Source organism: Aspergillus ochraceoroseus (assembly GCF_002846915.1).
Source record: "Aspergillus ochraceoroseus IBT 24754 chromosome Unknown P175scaffold_9, whole genome shotgun sequence".
Taxonomy (NCBI): Eukaryota; Fungi; Ascomycota; class Eurotiomycetes; order Eurotiales; family Aspergillaceae; genus Aspergillus; species Aspergillus ochraceoroseus.
The window spans coordinates 283,848-310,003 of NW_024468484.1; the positions used below are offsets into that span (position 1 = coordinate 283,848).

Here is a 26,156-nt window from a genome sequence, read left to right on the forward strand (position 1 = left end):
CTCAACGGCGCATCACCACAAATATATAAATTAGAAAGAAAAGTTTGATAACTTACTGCATTTGAATAGGAAATGTTTTTCGCCCAATGTGTGATATTCAGATGAATCTCCATTGTTTAACCAAATATAGTAGTCAGTATACTGTGTGCATTTAACATCAGTGCTTTATTGAATTCTAGCACCTAGCAACCCTGATTGGCTAGATACATTATTCCATACGCTCTAGACAAGTCAAGCAAGATGGCGTGAAATACATTATAGCATAATTTATTTATTCTGGCTTTACCGGCGGTACAATGGCCGATCCATCCGTGGTCCATCCCGAGAACCTGGACTCCGACTTCTTCTCCTAGATGAACTATCTCGTCCATAATCTTGCTTGTTCCCTTGGTGGATGCCACCACGCCAATCAGTATTCGAAGTAGATCCATGATCTCTCTCACGAGCTCGATCGTTTGCGGTATTACTTGGAACATATGAATCTCTCCCTCCTTCGGACGCTGGAAACCGGTTTGAATATGATCTATCTCGCCCACCTTTGTCGGGTTGACCGGCAGCCCATGTTTGATGGGTTGACATGGGAGGTTTAGGTGGTAAACCGCCGTCTTTATTTCGAGGGGGTAACCCTTGGTCTGATTCTTCGACGCCCTTTCTTGCTCTACCGTGCTGTGCCTCATGGTTCCAATTGTCATGGGAACGACGTGGGTGATTTCCCTGGTTTCCGTTTGCATTTGGCCTGACCGAACGGGCTGCACCAGGAATGCGACCGGCTTTATTTTCTGGCCCCGTCCTAGCCCCTGAGTTGGTTGACCAGCCGCCATTTCGACCCATGCCCACTGAACCCCCAGCGGGGGCTGGAGGCAGAACCGCTCTCTGGCCACGAAACCTCCGCCTATCTAGTTCATGAGAATCCTCAAAACGCGGAAGGTCGCCCGGACGCGCTGGCAGCGGTGGGGTTGAAAAGTAAGGATGCTTCAATGCATCAATAGCATTCAGTCTTTTTCGCCAGTCGAGTTTCAACAACTCGCTCAGCAGGGATATTGCCATGGGACTTTGACTATAGGGAGTCAGACAGAGAATTTCTCGAACCGAAGACATGCCTGCGAGATTCAGCAGAAGAAAGAATGGCATAACTTACGTTTTGAAAACTTCAGCAAGGTTCCCTGGTTTGCTGCTGAAGCTTTTTACCCCCTCGCATCCTGGGAGCGAACTCCAACCAGGCATGTTCTCCTCTGTGGGGTTTCCCACCAAATTGAATATAAGCTGGGCCTGATTGAGGTCACTGCTGCCGGCGAGGATTGGTTTGCCCTTGAACATTTCACCGAGAACGCATCTGTAAATGTTAGAAGCGAGACTGCAAAAGTGAGTGGTGCGAATTACCCAACACCCCACATATCGATGGCGGAAGTATAACGTCGAAGTTGGAGAAGTAACTCCGGCGGACGATACCATCTAGTCACAACCAAAGTTGTATAATCCCTTTTCGCTTCTCCTCCTCCTTTCCCAGGTTGAGGAGGTGGCTCATCGAAAGGCCTGGCCAGTCCAAAATCGCCAATCTGAAGAATTCCTTTGTTGCTAATAAGTAGGTTGGCAGCTGTAACGGTCAGTGAGGGTACACTTCGTTAGTTCGATATCAGGACTAGCCTTTCATATCACGATGTAGAATTTGATTCTGTAGTAAGTCAGAAAAGCTCTTTTCCCATTGTATCCACAGTGCAGCTATACCCCATGTAAATACTTTAGTCCATCCAGGAGCTGGACCATATAGCACTTGATTTGAGCCTCGGTGAAATGAACTGCTGGGTTCTCAAGTAGTCCCGAAAGGTCGTGCTCCATGTAAGGTGTGACCATGTACATGCTAGGCTTTTTTCGTCCCTCTCCTTCCCCGGAATCAGAATTTTCCACTTTATATAGAAAAGGTGCTCCATACCTTTGCTTCGTTCCACAGCCATTTCCCGAAGCTGGAGGATATTGGGGTGAGATAGCATTTTCAATAGCTTGATCTCCCGAAGGGCTGTAATTGGGAACTTCGAAACGGTTGATTAGACATGGGCTAGGCCGAGAATATTTGATTCAGCTTACCCCATCCCTTTCATTGTGCATGAGGATCTTCTTCAGTGCGAATATAGACCCATTCTTCTTAGATTTTGCTTTGTAGACCTCTCTGGTAAATTTCGTGAGCTGTGTCCCTGATGTGCGGCCGTGGTACTCACCCAAAAGTGCCCTCACCAAGTTTCCCTAGAAATTCATAATCGCGAATGCTAGTGCAACCGTTAAATCTGGTGTTGCCATTATTATCCCTCTCGAGCGATGCTATAACCATTTTCCTTCACATTCGCGATAGTTTGCTTCGGAGATATAGCCCTGGAAGGGTGATGAGTCGGTGGGTAAACGGGAAGATTTGAAAGACAAACCCCAACTCTATTTTTCTGTAGTATACATCCGATATTCCAATCAATAATGACGTGGGTTAAAGACAGGGGTTTTGAAAACTGTAGAGGTGTTTGGATAGTATTTCGGCTTGCTTTGGACAAGTACGTAGTACGGCAAGGGCAATATTGGTGTACGATAGTCGAATAGAAGGTTGATCAGTCAAGTGCGTGTGACTTCAATCTCACACCGTGATGACTCACAGAGCTAAACCATAGGGATATACAGCATCTGCGACAAACCCTTGGTATCACAAAATGGATGTCACATCAGACCCCCAAAGAACCAAGCGGACAAACATAATCACGTGACCAATTATTGGAACCGGCAGACTCGGCCAAGTTCGACATCATCTCCGTGGACTACCCTGGGTTTCATTCTATTGCAACATCTTTCTTCCCTAACACCGGTTATCCGTGTCAATTGAGAAGGTACGGCGTCAAAGAATCCTTTGCACTTTAAACAACCGCTTCATAACAGTTTACCCTAATGCAAGTCCTAGATATGGCTGCGAATCACCCTATTCATATTCATCCGGCAAGACCGCTCTATCGCTTTACCGCGACTGCACTCGGCGCTAGCATGTGGTTCTTTGTATGCCTCTAAACATCGATCCGTTCTCTATAGCGAGCCATGCTAATTACATTCTTTTGGACTACCAACAGTTGATGTACCGAGCGAAGAAGGATGGCCCTGCGTTGTTGGGCTGGAAGCATCCATGGGACCACTGAGCAGTTGCGAGATAAAGGAGGGAAACCTTGTTGTCGATCCCAGAACAAATACCACACCCGAATACCTGAACAGTATGATGGTTATTCATAATGCCGTCTATGTACTATTCTCTACCTATCACCACAACCGTAACCTTGGACATGTATACGCTTCTCTCAAAGACCAAGAAATCCTAATCTCAATAAGAAAAAAAGCACTATTTCCGCATTTCCTCAAGTAACACTTTATACTGGCGCCGTTGCTTCTGATGGCCTGGCCGCAACAATACCATTAAGCGTCCCAACATGCGAGCAAGCCTAGGGAAGAACTTTCGTTCCGCTACCAAAGCGAATATAAAGGACCCAAGAGCCAGGGCAAGTAGCCAAATAGCAAATGGTTGCGAGAGGTATGTCAATTGCATAACTCTTGTCACCCACGCTGAGGGTCTGAAAAGCATGTAGCACGAAAAGAGCACGTCTACAAGGATAACGGCGAGGAAAGGTTCTAATAATGGTTAGCGTTGTATCCAATTATCACAGGGATTACCTACTATTTGATCTCATTGATTTCCGAAATGGCGGTCCGACACTCAAAACGACACTAGCTAATATGTACTGAAAGCTAGATACGAGGAATAGTGCGGTATTTTCTGAGTTCTCAATGTTGTCATCCTCTAATTTTTTACTCGGTGGTTTGAACCTGCAGCAAAAGTAAGAATGGTACACCTCTGGTACTGGATAGACATGTGGAAATACCATGGCTGTGATTGAACAGATTTGTATGCTACTAATTGGACTAGAACACAGATCGTGATTTGTCCCAGTAAAGGAGTCAAAACCTTTCGGGAAACAAGATCCGCCGTTGGTCGCTTCCGAGAAAGGACAGGGTAAGGAGCAGTCCATCCCACTGAGCAAAATTAGTGAGCGTTCAAGTCATCGAAAAGTACTGAGCGTGTGTTCTCAAACTTACTGAAAATAGCAATTGGTAAAATAAGGGCAAGATCAATGAACAAAAACTACAATGACCATCAGTTATGACGTCCCTTCCAACCAACGTGGACAAGATAACTCACCTGAAAGTCCCCAAGATTCGATGCTGATGTGTACAAGAAGCTCACTGTCGAAAACTGAATTGCTGAGTATATGCTCATATACTTGAAACAACAAAAGCTTGTTACCAATGAGCTTCGGCCCTCCCTATGACGGAGTTAGCTGCGCACCTTCACCAAAAGCGAGCATAGGACCCATACCTGATTAGAGTTGGAACACACGATACATCGAAGTGACGACTAGTGAAGGGTGCAGCCACAGAAGCTTCGGCATCAGATAAAGAGATACCAACATCCGCAGCCTTCAGGGCGCCGCAGTCATTTGCGCCATCCCCACAAAATCCGCAGCAGTAGTCGAGTGATTGGAGCTTTTCAACGAGCTCGTGTTTTTCATCGGGAGACATCCGAGCAAAAACACTCGCACGCACAAGCATCTATACCAATGTTAGAACGAGTGATGGACAAAAAGAGCCGGGCAAACAGAGAAAAATTGCTAGCTTGGAGTGGTTAATGATCTTTTTGGTATAGCAATATCCACATACTCTTTTCACAACAAGTTCATCTCCAAAATCTAAAATCCACCTAAATACGTCACCGCTAACTGCAAGTGTGTATTCGTAAGCATTATATGCATTCCCGGGAACAGACAAGTCAATATCTCCTGAATCAAATGATGGCTGCATTTTGTTAGCTTGGGTCAGTGGTAGAGGTAGACAGACAATACCATTAGAGTGTGTGGGTCTAATTTAAAGGTCGGGTCCTCGATGCTTTCCCAGCAAAGAGAAGCACTGGAGTCATGGAGATGGCCTACTTGGGTCAATCCTGGAATAAATCCCCGGGTGATATCCTGGATTAAACAACTTACCCTCTGTGAAACGCGGAACGAAACAGTGTTGCTCATTTCCAATCATCCCACACTCACGAGCAACACTAACGGCGGTGAGTATATTATCACCAGTACACATAATATTTCGGATTGACGCCCGGCTCAATTCGGCGATTATTTCAGCCGACTTCGGTTTCAGCTTATTTTCAAAAATAATGAAACCAATGAATTCCAGGCCCGATTCCGCATCCGCGCGTGTCAGCTTCTGGATTTTCATCCAGCTTAATCTCCGTTCATACCTAGCTGCGCATGCAATAACGCGGTAACCTTGGTGGGTATATTGGCCTAGAATCTCTTCAAAGTCTGTCGGCACTGTAGAGAGAGTCAGTTACATTCAAATAGCAGCAGATTAAAAGGATAAACTAACAGCTTTCTGGCAAACAAATGGCTTTTATACTTTCCGGCGCACCTTTGACAAAAATGGTGGCGCCACTATCGCCAAATTGTCTTATAACCACGCTTGCGCGCCGAAGATGTGAGACGAATTCAAAGCTGCGCAGTACCCCAAGCTCCACGCCTTCCTATAATACAAATAATAGTCAGCTTATTTGTCCTCGAGATAATATGAGTACCAATGGTTCTGAGGGGGTTCCTCACACTTGGGATACCATGGCCGTCACCATTAATATGTTCTATGGGACCGGGAGGCCGAGCGACGGATGGAGCAATCGTCTCATACTCAGCATTCGGCTGATCAGGGGCATGGCCCCCGCCCTCTTCAAAGGACCATCCTGTGAATTGAAACATCTTCACATCTAATGGGTCGCCTAGTAGTTCGCCATCCACTACTCTTAGCGAGTGGCATGTTGCCATGATACGAATGATGGTATTATAGTTCTTAAAATCGTCCATCGATTCGGCACTCAGCGCTGTTATTGGTTTGGATGATATATCTGAGAGGAGATCGGAAAGTCTAATTCAGTCAGTAAATGCCCTTACTCTGAAGTTGAGGTGTACAGGTGTGCAACCTTTGGTTCTGATTCATGATTCGTACCCCAAGAACGTCTAAGCCATCCTCTGTGAGCGTTCCAGTTTTGTCAAAGCAAACAACATCTAGCTTTCCTCCCACATTAACCCTGTAAGAAAAATTTAGTGTGGCCTCCTTGGATTAGGGTGGATATTCTCACTTTTGTGGGCTGATACAAAAGATATTCTTGCGTTTCAATCGAGAAAGTGCAAAGTTAGTCCCGATTGTTAGCGTAGCCGGCAGTGCAGGGGGTACAACAATCGTGATCAAATCAAGCGCTCTGATAATTATCAAGCGCCAGGAAAGCTAGAGAACGTAAGACAGGAAGATCCCACATCTGATCATGGACAACTTACACCTAGCCGGACAAAATTCGCAAATGAAGCCACAAAACCCATGATGGCTATTGCGCCCATGACTGATATATAACGGAATGAATCCCGATAAAATTTAAAGCCAGAAGGTTTCGGAAACAGCATGGAGCGAATAAGAGCGCCCTTTGTTGTTAAAAATCCTGTTCGCATAACGATAGCTAAGGCAATAGCATCATCATCATCAACTCCTTGTGGGCGTCGTGCCCGAATTACCTTGGTGCCATTGAAAAGAAAATGTTTGGCAATATTGTGATGGACTGATGGCGCACTGAGGTTCAAATAATCAATTGCTTCATCCGTCAATGGAGTTTTTGATACAGGAACAGATTCGCCTGGTATGTTCTTAGTCTCTCACTGAGAATTTGGAATTTTTTATCTCGAACCTGTGAGCATGCTTTCATTCACAATGCAATCACCAGACAGCAATATACAATCACATGGGACCTGGCTCAGTGACGGGTCAGAAAATTCGAAAACATCACCAGGGACAAGCTCTTGCGATGTGACGGATCTCCCTATGATGTAAAATGTCAGTGTTTAGTCAATATACAATAGGCTATACTAACAGAACCCGTTTCTAAGCACGCGTATATCGCATTCAAAAAGTGACATCTCCTTCAACCGAGACATTGTCTAGATCGGGTAAGTATTTATATTATTGTATGAATGGGGGGTGTTGATAACGTACAGCATTGGTCTCGATGACGGTGGTCCCTATGCTGACAACCGAAATAACGAAAATGCAGGCAGCATAGTAGTAGTACTCGTCGAGTGACCACAGAATGAGGCTGGCGAGTTGAAAAATATAAAACGGGTGAAATGCCTGGATCTTTCAGCTCGCCGCACAACTAGCAGTTGGGATGTCATCACGCTTACTTCGTCTACCAAAAGCTGAAACATGGACCTTTGCTGAATATCAACAAGGTTCTTACCAAAAATGTGCTCGCGGCTATCACGCTCTTCGGCATTCAGTCCAACTCTCATGGATTTTGCGTCCGTCCATGAGGGGTCTTTCCAACCGCTGATAAGAAAAAACCTATCCTCCAGCGGGTGATAGAAGAAGCGCAAGTATCTGTAGTCAATATATCGCAAGAATTTAACAATGGGGTCGTTATCCTCATCATAGAGGGTGCGGTGAGAGTCGGCAAAAATTGTAGAAAGGGGGCGTTCGTAGGTTTGATCCATGACCTCGCATACATTGATTTGATTCCATTGGTCCTTTTCAAGTTCAGATGCTTGCTAGAAAGGGTGGCTGGCATACCAAGCAAGTTACTTACCTCAACTACAACCCACTGGCATTCTCTCAGTGGCGTAGGCCTTCCTAACAATTGTATTTTCCATCTTGGAAACCATCGAAATAATAGAAAAGCAAGCCCAAGTGTCAAGGTGCATAGGATATAGTAAATGAAAGATCCCATGGTGGTTGTCGAGAAACCAGCGATAATAATGCTAGAGTCCTCGGACGCAATATGGATTTCCTGGCTTACTCTGCCATCCCCCTTCCAGTCCCCGGCAGACGAACCAACAGAAAGAGACCGCCGAGGGAGAAGAGGGTCTTCAATAGAACTTCTGCGGTACTGCGATTGTGATAGTCTTGATCTGTAGGAGAATTTGGTCGACTCGTTGGTTTCAACAATCTCGGCGGCAGCTAGATCATCAACATCATTGTCGGTATCAATGGAATCCCTATAGCTCCATTCAAGTGCGTCGCCATCATCTTGGAAGTGTATGAACCCAGCTGTGGAATCTTTTCTATTACGGCTACTTCGGCGATGAGAGAAAGAGGCGACGCTTGATGGAATACTTTCTGAGATCGGGCCGTCGAAAATCTATTTAGAGTTAGATTCATTCTGTCCCTTCGAAAATAGGGTAGGCGTTAGACTGACTAACCTCGTTGCGAGCCATTTCAACATCCGTTACCACGCTATAACTAAACCGACATCAGTAAAGTCAGTATGTAGATTTGGGTTCGGTCTAAAAACCTGCTTCTCATTGAGTCACGTCGACGGGCCACCGCAATAGCAGATGGCTCCGGGGACGGACTCTCCGCTGATGAACATGAGGAGTGCTCCATGTTGTGGTCTCGATATGATCTTGTCTATTGTCTGCCCCGCCACTGTTTGACATGACAGCCCTGTCTATGTATGAACGCGAGTATTAAGGCGAATAGATACGTGAACAGATCGTATGGCGGGTAATAAATCTATTGCTGGGACACGTTAGATTGAGCGGACATAATGCCCTGGAGGGATATCTGAACCTTACAAACCAATCGAGAATTAATTAGGTTGGAAGAACTGCAAACAGAAGTCTGGATTCCCTATCTACTATCGGCACGTGATGTGACTTGGAGATGGCTGGAAGGGTCCTCGGGACATGATCCATGGAGCTGTCATAGAACAACTTCAAGATTTTGGCATTTGAAGCTGCTGGATAGATAGCGATACGTTACTGGTGATTTTTGGGCTGTTATATGTTGTCTTATATATTCAACCGGATTAATGTGTTTCTCTTATAACGTCCAATATATAATTTGGGACGTTAAAACTTACGTAAGTGATATAGTATACATAACTGGATACAATCCACTGGTGCTTTCTTTATCCTTCCTATCTTAGCCAAGTGCAAACAGGTATTAAATATTTTATGTGCTGCCACTAAGAACTGCAACTAGCTATATTATTAGCTATATAAGTATCTCATAGTGACCACACAGTTTTGTGGTAAATACCGATATTGAGCTAGCTGGGGATACTGATCGGTTAATGGCCGGCTTGCCGCAAAGGCTAGGTGCCTCCTGGCACACTTGCGGCGCTGGAACTAAAGAATCCAATGCTAGACCCCATGAGTGCATGTGCCTATGATATAGATCTATGGTTGACAGGGGATTATAGCTTCATCAATAGCAGAACTTAATTAGATAGTCCTGTAATATAATGAACATTAATTGAGAAAACAGAAAGAATGAGCCTTACAGACTAGTGTAACAAACTAACTATACCATTTAATGACAAGAATAATGAACTGCATGTAAGGACTGGGGATTCGATTGCGTTGCCGAAGACTTATTTTATCGATAGGATGGCAAGTATATATTGAGGCTAGACCACACCCAGATAACTTCCATGTGGTACTAAATGAGTCGCAAAGAACAAGGAGATTCTATCTGGTATCTACTCTGTAGGCGAGATTTACTAACCAATACCGTTGAGGATTCGTAATGGGCACTCTTGTGTAAGAGGACAAAAGGCTTGAGATGCCAGGGGTTGTTGTTGGAGCCGTTTCGAATGTCTTCTCCAAAATCGAAAATTAAATCGACATTAATTTGTTTATAGTTAATGAATAAGGACACTAAAGCGAAATGATGCACACGTATTGTTGGGAGGGCAGGGGATTCTTATTTTTCCTGAGTGTTCTCAACAGCAGCCACTTTGTCCCGCCAAGCCCCTCGGCCCAAGGACGCTAAGGATCCCACCAAGCCAGGATTCCAGACCCCCCCAAAACTAAGCGTATCAAATTCTTTCCAACCTTGATCTCTTCTTGTCCGCGACAACCCCTCAACCGACCTTTCTGCTCCCGTGGACTTCGTATTTTCTCTGATTAATCTTTCACGATGTCTGAGCCCATCAGGAATAAGAAGGCGGATTTCCCTGTCGCCCCGTAAGTTGCCCTTGTCTGCTTTTCTTCGTGACAGAAGCCATCAACATCCTGAAATTGTCTTAATTGCTGACCACATGGGGCCCTGACCTGACAGGACACCGCAAAATACACCAGCCAACAATGCTCCTATCTCTTCTCATGCCCAGCAACCCGGGGTTGCGAGCATCAAAGAAGGTAATCGATAGACCCTCCCAAAAACCGTTCTCTCGGTGATATGGAAGATCGTATCTAACGACTGTGAACTCATCAACAGAAACACTTGACCATGCCGCAGGCGTCTCCCTGTTGGCTGGAGACCCCCGCCTTGTTTCTATGATTCAAGGAAAACTGCATTCGCTTGTTGGCCGCTCCTCAGGCTATATTGAATCGCTCCCAGCTTCGGTCCGTCGGCGCGTCGCTGGACTGAAAGGTATCCAGAAAGAGCACGCTCGACTGGAAGCCCAGTTTCAAGAGGAGGTTTTGGAGCTCGAAAAGAAGTACTTTGCAAAATTTACCCCTCTTTACGAGAGACGCTCTACTATTGTAAATGGAGCCGCCGAGCCTACTGAGGCTGAGATTGAAGCGGGCGAGGAAGAGGAAGAAGATAATGATGATAAGGAAGGGGAGGATGAGGATTCTAAGAAGGACGAGGAGAAGGCTCTTCCAGTAGCTGGAATTCCAGAATTCTGGCTCTCCGCTATGAAGAATCAGATCTCTCTCGCAGAGATGGTTACTGAGAAGGATGAAGAGGCCCTTAAGCATCTTGTCGATATCCGCATGGAATATCTTGATCGTCCAGGATTCCGACTAATTTTTGAATTTGCTGAAAACGAGTTCTTCACCAACAAGACCATTTCGAAGACATACTACTACATGGAGGAGAATGGTTATGGTGGCGATTTCGTTTATGACCATGCCGAAGGCACTAAGATCGACTGGAAAGCCGACAAGGATCTCACTGTTCGTGTGGAGAGCAAAAAGCAGAGGAACAAGAGTAAGCCCACTGGTTTCGTCTACGTAAATACGTGCGACTGTACTAAAAATCCTCTAGACACGAAGCAAACTCGTGTTGTTAAGATTACCGTGCCAACGGAGTCTTTCTTCAACTTCTTCGCCCCTCCCCAACCCCCGAAAGATGATGATGACACAGTTGCCACCGATATCGAGGAACGCCTTGAGCTGGACTACCAGCTTGGAGAAGATATCAAAGAGAAGCTCATCCCCCGGGCCATTGATTGGTTCACTGGCGAGGCTCTTCAATTTGAAGAGTTAGGTGAGGATGTGGATCCCGATGACTATGAAGGGTTTGATGAAGATGATGAGGATGACGACGATGAGGATGACGACGACAGACAGTCTGCGGATGTCGATGACTCTGATGAAGAGGTACCCTTACCCTCGTATTTCCCCATCTTGTTGAACTATACTAATGTCGAGTAGGATGGTACCTCCAAGCCAAAGATGGAAGCTGCTGAGTGCAAACAAAGCTAAAAAAAAAACGGTGGTTTAAGACTGCAACATGCGGCGGAAGATGCAAGCCTGGATCCATCATGCACCAGTTTACTGTTACGGGCTTGTAGCAGCGACTTCCATTTTCCATTATCTGTGTTCCTCAGACTGCTCTTTTCAATACTTTCTAGCTTATCTAATTTTCCTCCCTTGACAAGCACGTATGTGTAATACATACAGGGTTTTATTAATTTGACGGATACTAGGTATTAGGTGATGGATGCACCTTTGCCTGGTCTCATTGGCAAGGAGTAAATTACCTGGCACCACCTAGCAGTATTCGTTTCTTCTTCTTTCTTTTATATGTTAATGTCGAATCACCGGGGGCGTGAGGAGTATGCTTTCATTAAATTATTCCTAGGAAAAAAAAATGTGGTTCGAATACGAACGACATGGAAATGCATAGCTAGGGAAATTTGTTTATTGCTAATGATTTGGCTCATTTTGTTAGCTTTTGAAGACTTTGATCAAGAGATGTTTATGAAATAGAAAAAAAAAAAAAAAAAATCAACAAGAAGTTTGTCTGACCCGGCTCTGCTTACTACTAGGTACCTAGCATTTAGCTAACTACGTAGTATCTGATAATGTATATAGCTGTAGAGTCGATGGTCAATTGGTAATTATTCTTCCGGGGTACAGACAAGTTGACATGCTCGCGCCCGTTTAAACCTTTCTTGGAAGCATCCATCCCCTTCCATACGATTTTGTCCACGGTACGGCACTAAAATGGTAGTACAAATAGTAGATCTCCTCGTAGAATTTTCTCTGGAGCCTGGATCAAAATCAAAACTATGAAAAGAAAGAAAAGCAAAGAAAAGACACCACATTTTCATTTGAAGTGCATGCCCAAGGCGTGTCTTGGCGTTGGTCAAGTGTGGAGATTGGTTCGGTCAGTGGTGCGGCAACGTCCTTCAGGGGCTGCGGCTTGTCAAGCGGCCAGCTGGTAATCAATCTCAGAATTTCTGCGTTAGCGAAGCATGATACCTCTTTTCTTATAACCGAGAACTTGTTGACAAGTGCCTTAGAAGGCAATTTATTCTTCTTCTTATTTTTTGGGGCTTTTTCATCTCAAGTTGTCGCATTTTGTTTTTCTCTCCTTTCTCTAGATGCCTTTGCCGTACACCTCTTGAGCAACCTCATACATCGCTTCCTTCCATTTTGAATCACCACTGATCCAGGCGGTCCCGATGGCGCATAACTATGAGGTCGGAACGAGGGCCTGGCAGCCCGATACGACTGATGGCTGGGTTGCATCTGAAGTGAAGGAGAAGCTGGTTGATGGAGAGAAAGTCCGGCTTGTGTTTTTGTTGGAAAATGGCGAGGTTCGTGGGAAGCCCAGCTCTGACTGTACCGTCCTAAGAATACTAATGTTTACTAACTGATATGGGCGAAAAGACAAAAGAATTTGAGACTACAGAAGCCGAGTTACAACGGGATAACAATCCTAAACTGCCGCCGTTGATGAACCCTGCCATGCTTGAAGCAAGCGAAGACCTCACAAACCTGTCTCATTTAAACGAGCCTGCCGGTATTTACAAGCTTTGAAATCTGCATTTAGAGCCCAGACTGATTTTCACAAAGTTTTGCAGGCTATCAAATTACGCTACGCCCAGAAAGAGATATATACATACAGTGGCATTGTTCTTATTGCAACCAACCCTTTTGCTCGAGTAGATTCACTCTATGTTCCGCAGATGGTCCAGGTCTATGCCGGAAAACACCGCGCTTCCCAGGCCCCTCATTTATTCGCTATTGCGGAAGAAGCATTTGGTGACATGCTACGGGATGGAAAAAACCAAACGATCGTTGTTTCGGGCGAATCTGGTGCTGGAAAAACGGTCAGCGCGAAATACATCATGAGATACTTTGCAACTCGGGAGTCTTCAGACCAGCCTGGAAAGTACAGCACGAGCAGGGCAGATGCAATCAGCGAGACCGAGGAACAGATTTTGGCCACAAACCCGGTAATGGAGGCTTTTGGCAACGCCAAAACTACGCGCAACGATAACTCTTCACGATTCGGGAAGTATATCGAGATTATGTTTGACGACAGGACCAATATCATCGGTGCAAAGATTAGGACTTACCTTTTGGAGCGATCCCGACTAGTGTTTCAGCCCCTCAAGGAACGAAACTATCACATCTTCTACCAGCTTGTTGCTGGTGCAACGGAATCAGAAAAGCAAGAGCTTGGCCTTGTGTCGGTTGAAGACTTCGATTACCTTAATCAAGGTGGAAACCCCACCATCGATGGTGTCGATGATAAGGCGGAATTTATCGCAACGAAGAAGTCTTTGGGGACTATTGGTGTACCTGAGCAGACGCAAGCTGAAATATTCCGCATACTTGCAGCCCTTTTACACCTTGGAAACGTCAAGATCACGGCTACGAGGACTGAGTCCTCTCTGTCACCCTCTGAACCTTCGCTTATTCGGGCGTGCGAGATGCTCGGAATCGACGCCAACGAATTCGCCAAATGGATAGTCAAAAAGCAACTTACTACTAGAGGAGAGAAAATCACTTCGAATTTAACACAGCAACAGGCAATCGTTGTCAGAGACTCTGTCGCGAAGTTCATATACTCGAGTCTTTTCGATTGGCTCGTCGATAAGATCAACCGTGGTTTGGCTACTGATCAAGTTTTAACCCAGTTCAAGTCTTTCATCGGAGTACTGGATATTTACGGTTTTGAGCATTTCGCTAAAAACTCCTTCGAACAGTTTTGCATCAACTACGCCAATGAAAAATTACAACAGGAATTCAACCAGCACGTTTTCAAACTTGAGCAGGAGGAATATGTGCGAGAGCAGATTGATTGGACTTTCATTGACTTCTCTGATAACCAACCCTGCATTGACCTCATTGAAGCGAAATTGGGTATTCTGTCTCTTCTGGATGAAGAATCGCGTTTACCTATGGGCTCCGATGAACAATTTGTGACTAAGCTCCACCTCAATTTCGCAGCTGATAAGCAAAAGTTCTACAAGAAGCCCCGATTTGGCAAGTCGGCCTTTACTATTTGTCACTATGCTGTTGACGTGACTTACGAATCTGACGGCTTTATCGAGAAAAACCGTGATACTGTTCCCGATGAACAGATGGAAATCCTGCGCAACTCTTCAAACGATTTTGTAAAAGAGATCTTGGACACAGCTGCCGCTGTTCGTGAGAAGGATTCAGCCTCCATTTCCTCCAAAGCAGTCACTGCTCCAGGTCGCAAAATCGGTGTCGCTATCAATCGGAAGCCCACGCTAGGCGGCATTTTCAAGTCCTCGCTGATTGAGCTCATGAATACTATTAACTCCACTGATGTGCACTATATCCGTTGCATTAAACCCAACGAAGCCAAAGAGGCCTGGAAGTTTGAAGGACCAATGGTCCTCAGTCAATTGAGAGCTTGCGGTGTTCTTGAAACTGTTCGTATCAGCACAGCGGGTTATCCTACCCGATGGACTTACGAGGAATTTGCTGTTCGTTACTATATGCTGTGCCATTCGTCGCAATGGACATCGGAAATCAAGGATATGTGCCATGCGATTTTGAGGAAGGCTCTAGGGGACGCTACTCAGCAGAAGCATGATAAATATCAGCTGGGCTTGAGCAAAATATTCTTCCGAGCTGGCATGCTTGCATTCCTCGAGAACCTCAGGACGTCGAGATTGAATGAGTGTGCGATAATGATTCAGAAGAATTTGCGGTGCAAGTATTACCGGCGTAGATATCTTGAAGCCAGGTCCTCCATCCTCTCCACGCAAGCTTTGATCAGAGGATTCCTTGCCAGACAACAAGCCGCAGAGATACGTCAGGACAAGGCGGCCACGACTATCCAAAGGGTATGGAGGGGACAGAAAGAACGGAAACGATACAACCAGATTCGCAATAATTTCATTCTTTTCCAATCGCTGTCCAAAGGTTTTCTCTGCCGGCGAAATATTTTGGACACAATACACGGCAATGCTGCAAAGATTATACAGCGTGCTTTCCGTTCATGGCGGCAATTGCGTGCATGGAGACAGTATCGCCGCCAGGTTGTCATTGTCCAAAATCTTTGGAGAGGCAAACAGGCAAGGAAACAATACAAGACACTCAGGGAAGAGGCTAGGGATCTGAAGCAAATCTCATACAAACTGGAGAACAAGGTGGTTGAGTTGACTCAGTATCTAGAGTCTTTGAAACGAGAAAACAAATCTCTCAATTCTCAGCTGGAGAATTACGAGACCCAGGTGAAGTCATGGAGAAGTCGCCATAATGCACTGGAGAATCGTTCCAAAGAACTCCAGGCCGAGGCTAATCAAGCGGGAATCACTGCCGCTAGATTGACTGTCTTGGAGGATGAGATGACTAGGCTGCAGCAAAACCATGCCGAGGCCCAGGCCACCATTAAGCGTCTCCAAGAGGAGGAGAAGGCTTCAAGGGAATCGATTCGAACGGCGAACGAAGAATTAGAGAGACTGAAACAGTTGAATGCAGAATCCGAGAGCGAGAAGACTTCCCTTCGCCAACAAGTTATTGACCTAGAGGAGCAGCTGGAGGTTGCAAAGAGAACAATGCCTATCAATGGTTTGAACGGAGATCTGCAGAACGGTGGTCCCATTCAACCTCCCGCAAGTGGTCTTATCAACCTAGTCTCTTCGAAGAAGACCAAGCCTAAGAGGCGTAGTGCTGGCGCCGAGAGAATTGAGACCGACCGATTCAGCGGAGCTTATAACCCGCGACCCGTCTCTATGGCAATCACAAGCACATTGGGCCGCCAAAACTATTCAGGAGCTGCATTCTCCTCGGGGCTGGACTCCGTGGAGGCAGAACTTGAAAACTTGCTTTCCGAGGAGGATGCGCTTAATGAAGAAGTCACCATGGGTCTCATACGCAACCTCAAGATTCCGCTCCCCAGTTCTACCCCACCTCCTACAGAGAAGGAAGTCTTATTCCCGGCTTACCTGATCAATCTTGTTACATCTGAGATGTGGAATAACGGGTTTGTCAAAGAGTCTGAACGATTTCTGGCAAATGTGATGCAGTCTATACAACAAGAGGTCATGCAGCACGACGGTGATGATGCCGTCAACCCTGGAGCCTTCTGGCTTTCAAATGTCCACGAGATGCTTTCTTTTGTTTTCCTGGCTGAAGATTGGTATGAGGCACAGAAGACGGATAACTACGAGTATGATCGACTTTTGGAGATTGTCAAGCACGACTTGGAGAGCCTGGAGTTCAATATTTATCACACCTGGATGAAGGTGCTCAAGAAGAAGCTTTATAAAATGATTGTACCAGCGATCATCGAGTCCCAATCCCTCCCAGGTTTCGTCACAAACGAGACAAACCGATTCCTTGGAAAGCTTCTGCCTTCCAACAACAACCCGGCCTATAGTATGGACAATCTTCTCAGCCTTCTGAACAATGTCTACAAGGCATTGAAAGCGTTTTATCTCGAAGACACGATCGTTATACAGACTGTTACTGAGCTCCTGCGACTGGTTGGTGTGACAGCTTTCAATGACCTTCTTATGAGACGCAACTTCCTGTCTTGGAAGCGCGGCCTTCAGATCAACTACAACATTACTCGTATCGAGGAATGGTGTAAGAGCCATGATATGCCAGAGGGAACACTGCAGCTAGAGCATTTGATGGTAAGCTGGCCCTTGAACCTTGAGGGAAGCCATGAACACTGACAAGTACACAGCAAGCAACCAAGCTCCTGCAACTGAAGAAGGCCACACTGAATGACATTGAGATTATTCAAGATATATGTTGGATGTAAGTCTAACAACAGTTTATTATCAGCCTCAGACTAATGTGCATGTATTTAGGCTCTCCCCCAATCAAATCCAGAAGCTTCTGAACCAGTACCTTGTGGCGGACTACGAGCAGCCCATTAATGGTGAAATTATGAAGGCTGTTGCCTCTCGTGTTACCGAAAAGGGCGACGTGCTGCTTCTGAGCCCTGTTGATGTGGATGATAGTGGGCCGTATGAAATTGCTGAGCCCCGAGTTATTTCTGCTTTGGAAACCTACACACCTTCTTGTAAGTGTACCAGTGGACTTGTTAGTGGACGGTGTGCTAACCAGCTTTAAGGGCTTCAAACACCTCGACTGAAACGTCTCGCTGAAATCGTTTCCGCACAGGCAATGGCCCAACAGGACAAGCCTGAAATCCCAGAAAATGTCGCGACCCTAACCGAATAATGCCGGATTAGATGTAGTTTGTTGGATTTTCCTTGAAGCCGTGAATAATGATCTCTGCCAGTCAGGATTTATTGGTCTGCTGCCGAGAGACAGATACCATCATATCAGATATATACTGGAGAATATTAGACTTTTTTTTTTTATCGCCGTGTTATCTACCAGACTCATTCTATCGTAACACCTCCTGTTGTAGTTGTTGTAGATGGCTGTAACTAACTAACTATGGAGGAGGAGACATGATGACTAAGTAGGGAGGGAAGAAGCAAATCTCCGTTACCGATGGGGTTTACCCACTATAAGGATGTTGCATATTGGTTTGTATCACATAATTCGACTAAGACACAATCTCTAAGAACGGCTTTCATGCAAATATCTCCATTGTCAAAAGGAAGATAAAATGGAGACCATAAATTTCATTACCGGCAACAAGAACAAATTGGCCGAAGTTCGAGCTATATTGGGCAGCGTAGTCAATGTCGAAAACCAGTCCGTCGATGTTCCGGAGATCCAAGGCACAATTGAAGAAATAGCAAAGGAGAAATGCAGACATGCAGCGAAAATTGTAACCCCCCCCCATCATATTTCTCTTCCTTCTCCCTCGCAATTCTGAAATGAATTCCTTTAATACTGCTCTATCTGAGTAACAGCTGCTGACACACTCACTCGGGATAGGTTGGAGGCCCAGTATTGACCGAAGACACAGCCCTCGAATTCCATGCACTGAAGGGACTGCCCGGCCCATACATGTAAATAGAATCTCATTCGAGACATGAAAAAAAAAAAAAAAAACCCCTCTGTGTTCCCCTTCGAGAAGCTAATGATGTTTTTTAGTAAGTCATTCCTCGAGGCGCTGGGCCATGAGGGATTAAATAAGATGCTTGATTCGTTTGAGTCAAGGGGCGCAGAAGCCGTCTGTACTTTTGCGTTCTCTCAGGGACCTGGGTCTGAGCCGATTCTGTTCCAAGGAAGAACAGAGGTAAGAGGAACTTGATATACTATGCTTTTGCATTGTTCATTTGCTCACTCCAGCAACTGACTGACATGTTTATAGGGTGTGATTGTTAGACCTAGGGGTCCCCCGAACTTCGGTAGGTCTGGGACTGAAATGATTGCGAATGGAAAGACTGACATGACTGCTTTCTCTCTCTCTCTCTCTTTTCAGGATGGGATCCAATCTTCGAATATGAAGGAAAGACCTATGCCGAGATGACAAAGGAAGAGAAGGTATTTTTTTTTGGGACCCATTTTCCCTTGCGTTTAGGGTCCTGTCACACTAACATCTACGCAGAACAAGATCTCTCACAGGTACAAGGCCCTGGTTAAGCTGCAGCAGTGGTTGGCTGAACAGTCGTCCTAAGTTTCAATTAGATGTAGATGGTTGTGAGATCATTATATATTATTATTTTTTTTTATTGGTAGCTAAGGGTACGGCATCAAGCCGTATCATTCGCATGGTCCCTCTTCCAGGCATCTATCCAGGCTGAAATCCTTCCACAATTGGTTTCTACATCGCCGTCCTCTTCACTATTTAGCTCAATCACAATATCTTCATCAAAAGCCTCCTGGGCCTCCTCGAGAAGAACACCAAATATCTCGGAATCTAAATTCTCTTGCAGCTTCGTTTCACCATATCCCCTAGATAGATGAGATCTAGTCAGGCCAGGCCGTCCCATGAAATGTAAAAAGAGAGCAACCCCGGGGAAGATAAACAACAAAGCCAAAGTACAACAGAGAGGAAAGAAAAACAGGGGGAAGGGATGGTTGAGAGGAAAGTAAAAAGAGAGTATATCAAATACCTTGATTTCAAACGGTCATAGTGAATCGCCGTAGATGTGCAGCGCAAGACAACGACGAGGTCAATCCAGGATTTCGGAAACAGATCACAAGCATGCCAATCAATCAAATAACCACCCCGAGTCACTTCATCTTCAATGGCATCTAAAAGCTGCAAGAAACGTGTAACTTCAGTAAGTGAAAAAAAAAAAAAAAAAAAAAAAATAGATATAACCTCCGCCGGGTCCGCAGTAGCCATTGCAAAGCTCAATGCATGCCCCTTGAAACCAGACATAGGAAACGCAGAAGAAGAGAAAGGAAGGAGAAAAGAAATATATATATATATATATATACCTTGTCTTCATCGACAACCCAGGTTTGTAATTCTTCGTCGTAGCTTTCGTTACAATTTCGTTCTTTGGCAATCTGGTTGATGGATAGATGCCGCAGCCCTGTTTCCTGCGCAAGCTGCTCGCAATGTACTGTTTTCCCCACGCCGGGGGTTCCTGTGACAATGATATTTGGAGAAGCGCGCATGATGGGCCTTTTTTTTCGGAGAGAGAGAGGGATATTATGGACCAAAATATAAAACAACCTCCCATAAAATTTGATCTTTCTCGTGATAGATATTTAAATGCCAAGAAAAAAAAAATAAATTTAGTGGGGTTGTTGTTGAATCCTCAGGCATCAGCGCGGAAGATCGGCCGGTGCGGATCCGAACTACGTACTTCAATGTGGACTGGACTCGAAAAATAAATCAAGATTGCTTATGGTCTATTAGGGTATAGTATAGGTACATTCTAAAACAAAATGCTTCAACGCTTGATGGGGCCGCCTATAGCAATTAAGGTTCCGGTGTTATTCCGGGAACCGTGAGTCTATACGAGTTAGATGGATTGGCAACGGGGACCTGAATGCTTACTGGAGAAGTTCAAAGGTCTTGTGCTTCTGTAGGTAATTTACGTCTCGTCTGTACGCTTTCAGTAGTCGAGCGGGTTCAGTATGCTTTGGTTTTGCTCCAGCGGTATTTAGAACTGCAGATGGTGCCTTGTTGAACGGGTCGAAGACTAGGAGATTAGCGCTTCCATCGTCGCGAATCTCAAAGCCAACGATGGTAAGAGAATGGCCTATTCATTCTCGCAATTTAGCCCGAGTGTGTGTATTTATTCAGGGTTCAGAAGTGGGGACTAACCTTGGTGTTGGAAATAGATGGGCGGTAGGCTCGTTAAGATGACCTTTTTGTCTGTATCTAAGGGACAAGCACTTCTAAAATACGCAGCGATGTGAGAGAGCAAGTTGTTGTAAGCGGTCATTTCGTTCGTTTTACTGATGCTGGTTGCTTTGCACCTGCGGCGCGTCAGCGTTTATTCTTATGGCACTGTGGGCTTGCGGTTCAACACGTACTGTATATCGAGGCTTAAAAGCAGGGCTTGAGCCTAAAAGAGATTCAACACTTCGAACACCGGCAAGGGGATGCGAACGGTCTTACCTCAGAGGTACCGATATATTTCCTGGTACCTTTGATACCTCCAGTTTCCTGCCTTCCCTCACTGTTGAATCCCATATCCCAGGCACGCTCAATCATGTCTTGTAATTGAAATATCGAGGGCAAACTAGGAAAGTGTTCGTATCCCAGGCTTTGACTTTGTCTTATATACGATATAAGCATTTGAATATTCCTGTATCCGCAGAAACCCCCTTCCCTAGGCATTTTGGTTACATGGTGAACGGCGGCGCTACAAAAGAAAGCACGCTGTACAGATTTATCCTGCTCGCATAATTGTGAAAGAGCAGGAATAACGTTCGCTGTTTGATTCTCGATGACTTCACACTTGAAAAGCTTGCCATCTGTCGTAATGGTGTTCAATTTTGTCGCTGCTGGGCCTTTCTCTAGCATTCTGAGAAGCCACGAGGGCATCCGCTTCTCGTAAGCGTAAGGGCCCAATTCCGAGCGCTATGCTGGGAGTTAGCATCTTACACAAGCCATAAAGACACCACGTGCAAAGGGAACATGTGCTGGGGGTTTAGTACTCCCAGTCTTTTTATGTTCGCCGAAGGCGCTGGGTTGGAATATATTGCTTTATGATCGCGTGGGTGATCACTTTGCTTTGAGACTTGTTGATTTATGAAAGGACCCTTCCCTAGAACTGCCGCTTCCTGGTTCCCTGGAATCGGCATGGGAGCGGCCGGTATGTTGCTCCCAGGCTCAACGTGCAGTTCATTTTCAGGGTGACAATATTGAACATGTTCTGCAACGAAGTTGCTGTCTGGGTCGGAAAACGGGCAGAATGGACACGCTGGATCGCTGGAACCTTGATTATCCATTTTGGAAGAACCGCCAGTTGTCCGAAATTTGCTTGGTCGTCGCCGTGTTTCCTTTCGTCTTCTCGAAGGTAGGTGAAGGGGGACTGAAACCGAAATTAGGCAGAAAAGTAATCTTCAAGGAAAGCGAGTGGTAGGAAGCAAAGGGCGCGAAAGTAAGCAAGACGAGAATAATTGTTGTTAATCACTGTCGATTATGATATATGAGATTCCATATGCAAGCGCCCGCTTCTGTTGCTGCATGAAGATCAATCGAACTCGTGGAGCTAAAACAGGAAGTATTGAATAGGACGGTGGCATCCGATTCCGGTAACTCTGTGAGCAAGCAACAAACTAACCTATTTGAATCAATCAGATATTACTGGTACTATAATCAAATTTATTCTACAATGTGTTTTGATTATATTTTTGTCCAGTCTGACCATTATCTAGTTGGGAGATGTATTCCTGCCTGAATCCCTAGGTACCAGCCTATCAGGTATTGGCGCCCTGGATCCCGATTGAACCACAATTCACAATAACATGGAAAAATGCAGCAGAAGAAATCCTATTATTCCACTTATTATTAATGAACGCCGCCCGCACCATTATCGTGCTCCACAAGGAAGGCGGAACGGGAAAAAAAAAAAAAAAAAAAGTGGCCTCCGCTTTCGCAGCCCCGCCAGTACACATAAAAGACCGTGTTGCCGGAACAGTCATACTTCTAGACTGGATGCTATCCTGCTTTATCTGCATTTCAAAATGGCGGAAATTTCGCATCCCAACTCAGATATTGTATCTGTACCAAAAGATACTCCCGTGAGATCTGCCAACAGCAATTGGATCGTCCAGAAGTTTGGAGGCACAAGTGTAGGAAAGTTCGCTCTGAGTATCATTGACCAGGTGGTCCTGTGGGTTCTCCCCCCAGCATGCTTGACTCACAATAGTGAAGCTTTGTCTAATGTTATAACTTGAATCAGTCCGAGTCTTAAGGAACACCATGTCGCTGTAGTTTGCTCAGCAAGGAGCAGTTCAACAAAGGCTGAGGGTACTACAAATCGGTGAGTCACAACCGCCTCCGTTGACATACCCCGGAGAATTGTGACACAATCTGGCACCCCATTCCTCCTCCCCAATCTAGTGGTATCAATTGGGTGCTAATGTTCGATGGTTCATAGTCTGCTTCGGGCCGCAAGAGATGCAGAAAATTCCCAATCTAAGGAGTACATCTCCTTCGTCGAGGCGGTTCGGTTGGAGCATGTCGAGGTTATCAATGACCAGATTACATCCGACGAACTCAAAGCACAAATCATATCAGAAATTAACGCCGAATGTGCCAAAGTCCTCAAGGTGCTGGAAGCTGCACAAACACTCGGGGAAATTAGTGCTCGATGTGTGGATAAGGTGATTAGTGCTGGAGAGAAGCTAAGCTGTCGGCTAATGGCTGCCTTCCTCCAAGACCGGGGGGTAGATTCGCAGTATGTGGATCTATCGGAGGTCATTGATTTCCATATCTCAGCGCAAGGCCTCGACCAGGAATTTTATAACCATCTTGCTACTGCCCTTGGCCAGAAAGTGCGCGCCTGTGGGAACAAGGTTCCCGTCATTACTGGATACTTTGGAACAGTACCAGGCGGCCTTCTTGACCAGATTGGACGCGGTTACACCGATCTTTGTGCAGCACTGGTAGCCGTTGGCATTCACGCAAAGGAACTGCAGGTGTGGAAGGAAGTCGATGGAATATTCACTGCAGACCCTCGTAAAGTACCTACAGCACGACTTTTACCCGCAATCACTCCCGCTGAAGCAGCCGAATTGACGTTCTATGGTTCGGAAGTGATCCACCCTTTTACTATGGAGCAAGTCATTCGGGCTAAGATTCCAATTCGCATCAAAAATGTTATGAGCCCCAAGGGCGATGGTACCGTCATCTTCCCTGACTCTACCTTTGAGTTGGAGAGGACAACGCCGGGCCACGACCCGAGACTGTTCCGTACGAGGAGCCCAAGTCTCATGCAACGACCCAAGCGCCCTACCGCTGTGACCATCAAACACAAGATACTTGTTATCAACGTACATTCAAATAAGCGATCCCTCTCGCATGGATTCTTTGCGGGCATATTCTCTGTCCTTGACCGGTGGAGGCTCTCAATTGATTTGATCTCCACTAGCGAAGTCCATGTGTCCATGGCTCTTCACTCGGAGATGCCTCTCCTCAATGGTGTTGGCCGCGATGAGTACCAAATTATAGACGAGGATCTGAAGGGGGCCTTGAATGATCTGCAAAAATATGGTGCTGTCGATATCATTCCCGGGATGGCTATTCTCAGTCTTGTAGGGAAACAGATGAAGAACATGGTTGGAGTGGCTGGACGCATGTTCACCACCCTTGGCGAGAATAACGTCAATATTGAGATGATTTCTCAGGGTAAGCACCACTTTTTCCAGAATCTACCAATGATCAAGCGCTAATGTTTTTTGTTTTTGTTTTCTAGGTGCAAGTGAAATTAACATCTCCTGTGTTATTGAGGAACGAGATGCAGACCGTGCCCTCAATATTATACATACGAGCATGTTCACATTTTTAGAGTAGGGGCATCGCTGTTTCCATTTACTGTCTAATTTTCAGTTTCTGTATAGTTCAGCGAAGTCTGTTGATTTTATAGGATATCCATGACATATTTTGTTTGGCCCCAAAGCAGTTTGTGGCTTTAACTTTGCGATGATGATGGGAAGGTCTTATTTACTGCCCAAGTGGTTTATGTTTTTCAATTTCACTGCATGGTGGCGTTCTTGGGTACTGTTCACATTTTCAGCCTTGATATTATTGTTGTTAGGATAGAATTTTCTTTTCCTGTGCTTTCTCTCTCTCTCTCTCTCTCATTTTTCAATGGTGTCATTAGACTATTTTATAGAGATTTTTGGTCCATCTCAATTTGCAGTATATTCTACTTGAAAACGGCTGTTTTATCGGACACTGGCCGGCTCGTGGGTCACACAATGGAAACAAAACTATAGCTATCGACTGTTATTTCCGGGATATTAATGTATACGAGTGGGACCAACGATGCTCTCAGCTTACCATTGAAGTGTCCGGATAGTTGATAGCTGGTGGTGGTACTGTATACATTGGAGGCGAAAAATCCTACTCTGATCCAGGAGGACAATCAATCCTACGCCGAGTGATTCTGGAATCCTGCCCCAACTTACCACACGAAAGACCCCTGCTTCTGCGCCATAACTCCCAAGGGTGAATCCCTTGATTAACAAAATATTGAGGGGCTTTAAATTGAACCGTTCTGGTACCTAATCCAGGGTCATCCCTTACCCGCGGAGGCAGGGGCAAACGCATATTTGGACTCTGCCCTGGCATAATCATTGACCCTGGACGCATTTCTATTTCTAAACAGGGCAGATCCCTTGGGTCCCGCTTCGAAACATGTGGCCCTTTATTAAACTATTAAATTGCATTTTTAGGGGGAGATTTTGTTCTTGTATCTTGATGTTAATCAGTGGAGATGGAGATAGACATGTTGTTTGCAGATTCATCCTATCGTATTTACGCTACGGTTGTTCTTGTAAAGTAAATTATGTACGTGGGTTTGGAAGGTTATCAGTGTAAATTCACCGATCTACTTGTTGAAGATTCGACCTAGGTACTAGATAGTACCAGAAAGGGGAAAAAAAAAGGGTCAGTTAGCGCGGCAGAAGGCTTTGGCTGGGGGAGTACTACCATACACACACACACACACACACACTCTCTCTCTCTCTCTCTCTCTCTCTCCTCTCTGATAGTTTGTGATGCTCCAGCATGATAATCTATCGGTGTGAAGACATTGACGTGGTGAATTGCTGGTTGCAAATAGACTTTGCAAACGGTTAGTCGCCAGTTAGTCGATCCGAACTCTGCTTGAATGGTTGGCTATGCCGCTATCTTGAAATCCTAACCGAGGTGCTTAACAAGCCAATGATAGAGATTTCTGGCCCAGGAATAAGTGAGAAAAATGTCAAAGAAGCCCTTCTTACGAGCAATGTCTTAGCCAAGACGAGCTGTAATGAACTCTGGATAGGAATCATTTCGAATCAATCCCCGGCCACCCAGCCTGCATAACTGTTGGGTGGGAGAAGAACGGGCCTCGACTGGCATATTTCACGACCGGCCTTGTCGGACTAAGAGGGACCCACGATCTGCCGAGATCGCCGGATGCGTGATGACTCTCTTGGTGGCGGATCCAGCAAGGAGAGAAAGAAAGAAAGAGGGTCTCTTCCCGTCTTGCCTTGAAACAAAGGAGCCCCGTATTGTCATCCATGACAATACCAACTCCCGCCCAA

At 45.5% G+C, this 26,156-nt stretch overlaps 10 protein-coding genes across 10 annotated transcripts; 6 read left to right on the forward strand and 4 right to left on the reverse strand.

Moving 5' to 3' along the window:
* Window positions 1-132: 132 nt before the first annotated feature.
* Window positions 133-2,497, reverse strand: P175DRAFT_0465729 (CDC2/CDK family serine/threonine-protein kinase). Its single transcript, XM_040894884.1, has 8 exons — window positions 2,214-2,497; window positions 2,083-2,164; window positions 1,931-2,027; window positions 1,726-1,880; window positions 1,645-1,672; window positions 1,381-1,594; window positions 1,139-1,333; window positions 133-1,057 (listed from the first exon to the last, which is right to left on the reverse strand). Exons 1-8 carry the CDS (start codon window positions 2,321-2,323, stop codon window positions 283-285), a joined length of 1,656 nt encoding a protein of 551 aa, XP_040749095.1. The 5' UTR covers window positions 2,324-2,497; the 3' UTR covers window positions 133-282.
* Window positions 2,498-2,934: 437 nt separating this feature from the next.
* P175DRAFT_0535452 (uncharacterized protein) lies at window positions 2,935-3,161 on the forward strand (the record flags this gene model as incomplete). Its single annotated transcript, XM_040900222.1, has 2 exons — window positions 2,935-3,024; window positions 3,096-3,161. 2 exons carry the CDS (start codon window positions 2,935-2,937, stop codon window positions 3,159-3,161), a joined length of 156 nt encoding a protein of 51 aa, XP_040749096.1.
* On the reverse strand, window positions 2,968-8,550 carry P175DRAFT_0518876 (putative P-type ATPase). Its single transcript, XM_040899075.1, has 22 exons — window positions 8,399-8,550; window positions 8,307-8,346; window positions 7,694-8,245; window positions 7,293-7,634; window positions 7,105-7,239; window positions 6,983-7,049; window positions 6,800-6,931; window positions 6,399-6,748; window positions 6,203-6,348; window positions 6,044-6,151; window positions 5,673-5,988; window positions 5,443-5,596; window positions 5,055-5,387; window positions 4,914-4,996; window positions 4,732-4,866; window positions 4,391-4,623; window positions 4,214-4,337; window positions 4,111-4,156; window positions 3,897-4,047; window positions 3,692-3,840; window positions 3,096-3,645; window positions 2,968-3,024 (listed from the first exon to the last, which is right to left on the reverse strand). Exons 1-21 carry the CDS (start codon window positions 8,488-8,490, stop codon window positions 3,359-3,361), a joined length of 3,975 nt encoding a protein of 1,324 aa, XP_040749097.1. The 5' UTR covers window positions 8,491-8,550; the 3' UTR covers window positions 2,968-3,024; window positions 3,096-3,358.
* A 1,393-nt stretch (window positions 8,551-9,943) lies between these two features.
* nap1 (histone chaperone NAP1) lies at window positions 9,944-11,707 on the forward strand. The gene is made up of 5 exons (XM_040892955.1): window positions 9,944-10,076; window positions 10,171-10,250; window positions 10,330-11,049; window positions 11,107-11,441; window positions 11,496-11,707. Exons 1-5 carry the CDS (start codon window positions 10,030-10,032, stop codon window positions 11,544-11,546), a joined length of 1,233 nt encoding a protein of 410 aa, XP_040749098.1. The 5' UTR covers window positions 9,944-10,029; the 3' UTR covers window positions 11,547-11,707.
* A 5,575-nt stretch (window positions 11,708-17,282) lies between these two features.
* On the forward strand, window positions 17,283-17,692 carry P175DRAFT_0504450 (type V myosin). The gene has a single exon (XM_040897877.1). The coding sequence runs from the start codon at window positions 17,313-17,315 to the stop codon at window positions 17,637-17,639; it is 327 nt and encodes a 108-aa protein (XP_040749099.1). The 5' UTR covers window positions 17,283-17,312; the 3' UTR covers window positions 17,640-17,692.
* Window positions 17,693-18,147: 455 nt separating this feature from the next.
* Window positions 18,148-19,107, forward strand: P175DRAFT_0511933 (non-canonical purine NTP pyrophosphatase; the record flags this gene model as incomplete). The annotated part of the gene is made up of 6 exons (XM_040898625.1): window positions 18,148-18,312; window positions 18,423-18,496; window positions 18,582-18,726; window positions 18,802-18,838; window positions 18,913-18,974; window positions 19,039-19,107. The coding sequence occupies 6 exons, from the start codon at window positions 18,148-18,150 to the stop codon at window positions 19,105-19,107; spliced, it is 552 nt and encodes a 183-aa protein (XP_040749100.1).
* A 57-nt stretch (window positions 19,108-19,164) lies between these two features.
* On the reverse strand, window positions 19,165-20,135 carry P175DRAFT_0465744 (nucleoside triphosphates FAP7). The gene is made up of 3 exons (XM_040894885.1): window positions 19,878-20,135; window positions 19,547-19,695; window positions 19,165-19,385 (listed from the first exon to the last, which is right to left on the reverse strand). Exons 1-3 carry the CDS (start codon window positions 20,058-20,060, stop codon window positions 19,184-19,186), a joined length of 534 nt encoding a protein of 177 aa, XP_040749101.1. The 5' UTR covers window positions 20,061-20,135; the 3' UTR covers window positions 19,165-19,183.
* Window positions 20,136-20,441: 306 nt separating this feature from the next.
* P175DRAFT_0511935 (C78 family peptidase) lies at window positions 20,442-21,441 on the reverse strand (the record flags this gene model as incomplete). Its single annotated transcript, XM_040898626.1, has 4 exons — window positions 20,442-20,650; window positions 20,716-20,870; window positions 20,928-20,959; window positions 21,013-21,441. The coding sequence occupies 4 exons, from the start codon at window positions 21,439-21,441 to the stop codon at window positions 20,442-20,444; spliced, it is 825 nt and encodes a 274-aa protein (XP_040749102.1).
* A 1,145-nt stretch (window positions 21,442-22,586) lies between these two features.
* Window positions 22,587-24,417, forward strand: P175DRAFT_0445267 (aspartate kinase; the record flags this gene model as incomplete). The annotated part of the gene is made up of 4 exons (XM_040894273.1): window positions 22,587-22,735; window positions 22,805-22,885; window positions 23,003-24,252; window positions 24,320-24,417. The coding sequence occupies 4 exons, from the start codon at window positions 22,587-22,589 to the stop codon at window positions 24,415-24,417; spliced, it is 1,578 nt and encodes a 525-aa protein (XP_040749103.1).
* Window positions 24,418-24,498: 81 nt separating this feature from the next.
* Window positions 24,499-24,906, forward strand: P175DRAFT_0375054 (uncharacterized protein). The gene has a single exon (XM_040892956.1). The coding sequence runs from the start codon at window positions 24,606-24,608 to the stop codon at window positions 24,840-24,842; it is 237 nt and encodes a 78-aa protein (XP_040749104.1). The 5' UTR covers window positions 24,499-24,605; the 3' UTR covers window positions 24,843-24,906.
* The last annotated feature ends 1,250 nt before the right edge of the window (window positions 24,907-26,156 follow it).

What these genes read in the sequence shown, in the direction of transcription:
- P175DRAFT_0504450 (XM_040897877.1), top strand. Translation starts at nt 17,313, where the DNA reads ATGTTGGATGTAAGTCTAACAACAGTTTATTATCAGCCTCAGACTAAT.
- P175DRAFT_0375054 (XM_040892956.1), top strand. Translation starts at nt 24,606, where the DNA reads ATGGTGGCGTTCTTGGGTACTGTTCACATTTTCAGCCTTGATATTATT.
- P175DRAFT_0518876 (XM_040899075.1), bottom strand. Translation starts at nt 8,490, where the DNA reads ATGGAGCACTCCTCATGTTCATCAGCGGAGAGTCCGTCCCCGGAGCCA. An exon ending in CATTTGTTTGCCAGAAAGCT is followed by an intron (nt 5,388 to 5,442) that starts GTTAGTTTATCC and finishes CTCTCTCTACAG; the next exon opens with TGCCGACAGACTTTGAAGAG. An exon ending in TCTGTTCAATCACAGCCATG is followed by an intron (nt 3,841 to 3,896) that starts GTATTTCCACAT and finishes CTTTTGCTGCAG; the next exon opens with GTTCAAACCACCGAGTAAAA.
- P175DRAFT_0465729 (XM_040894884.1), bottom strand. Translation starts at nt 2,323, where the DNA reads ATGGTTATAGCATCGCTCGAGAGGGATAATAATGGCAACACCAGATTT. An exon ending in GGCTGTGGAACGAAGCAAAG is followed by an intron (nt 1,881 to 1,930) that starts GTATGGAGCACC and finishes ATTCCGGGGAAG; the next exon opens with GAGAGGGACGAAAAAAGCCT. An exon ending in ATCGATATGTGGGGTGTTGG is followed by an intron (nt 1,334 to 1,380) that starts GTAATTCGCACC and finishes TAACATTTACAG; the next exon opens with ATGCGTTCTCGGTGAAATGT.
- nap1 (XM_040892955.1), top strand. Translation starts at nt 10,030, where the DNA reads ATGTCTGAGCCCATCAGGAATAAGAAGGCGGATTTCCCTGTCGCCCC. An exon ending in CAAAAAGCAGAGGAACAAGA is followed by an intron (nt 11,050 to 11,106) that starts GTAAGCCCACTG and finishes AAAATCCTCTAG; the next exon opens with ACACGAAGCAAACTCGTGTT. An exon ending in TCGATGACTCTGATGAAGAG is followed by an intron (nt 11,442 to 11,495) that starts GTACCCTTACCC and finishes AATGTCGAGTAG; the next exon opens with GATGGTACCTCCAAGCCAAA.
- P175DRAFT_0465744 (XM_040894885.1), bottom strand. Translation starts at nt 20,060, where the DNA reads ATGCGCGCTTCTCCAAATATCATTGTCACAGGAACCCCCGGCGTGGGG. An exon ending in GGGTTGTCGATGAAGACAAG is followed by an intron (nt 19,696 to 19,877) that starts GTATATATATAT and finishes CGTTTCTTGCAG; the next exon opens with CTTTTAGATGCCATTGAAGA. An exon ending in TATGACCGTTTGAAATCAAG is followed by an intron (nt 19,386 to 19,546) that starts GTATTTGATATA and finishes TCATCTATCTAG; the next exon opens with GGGATATGGTGAAACGAAGC.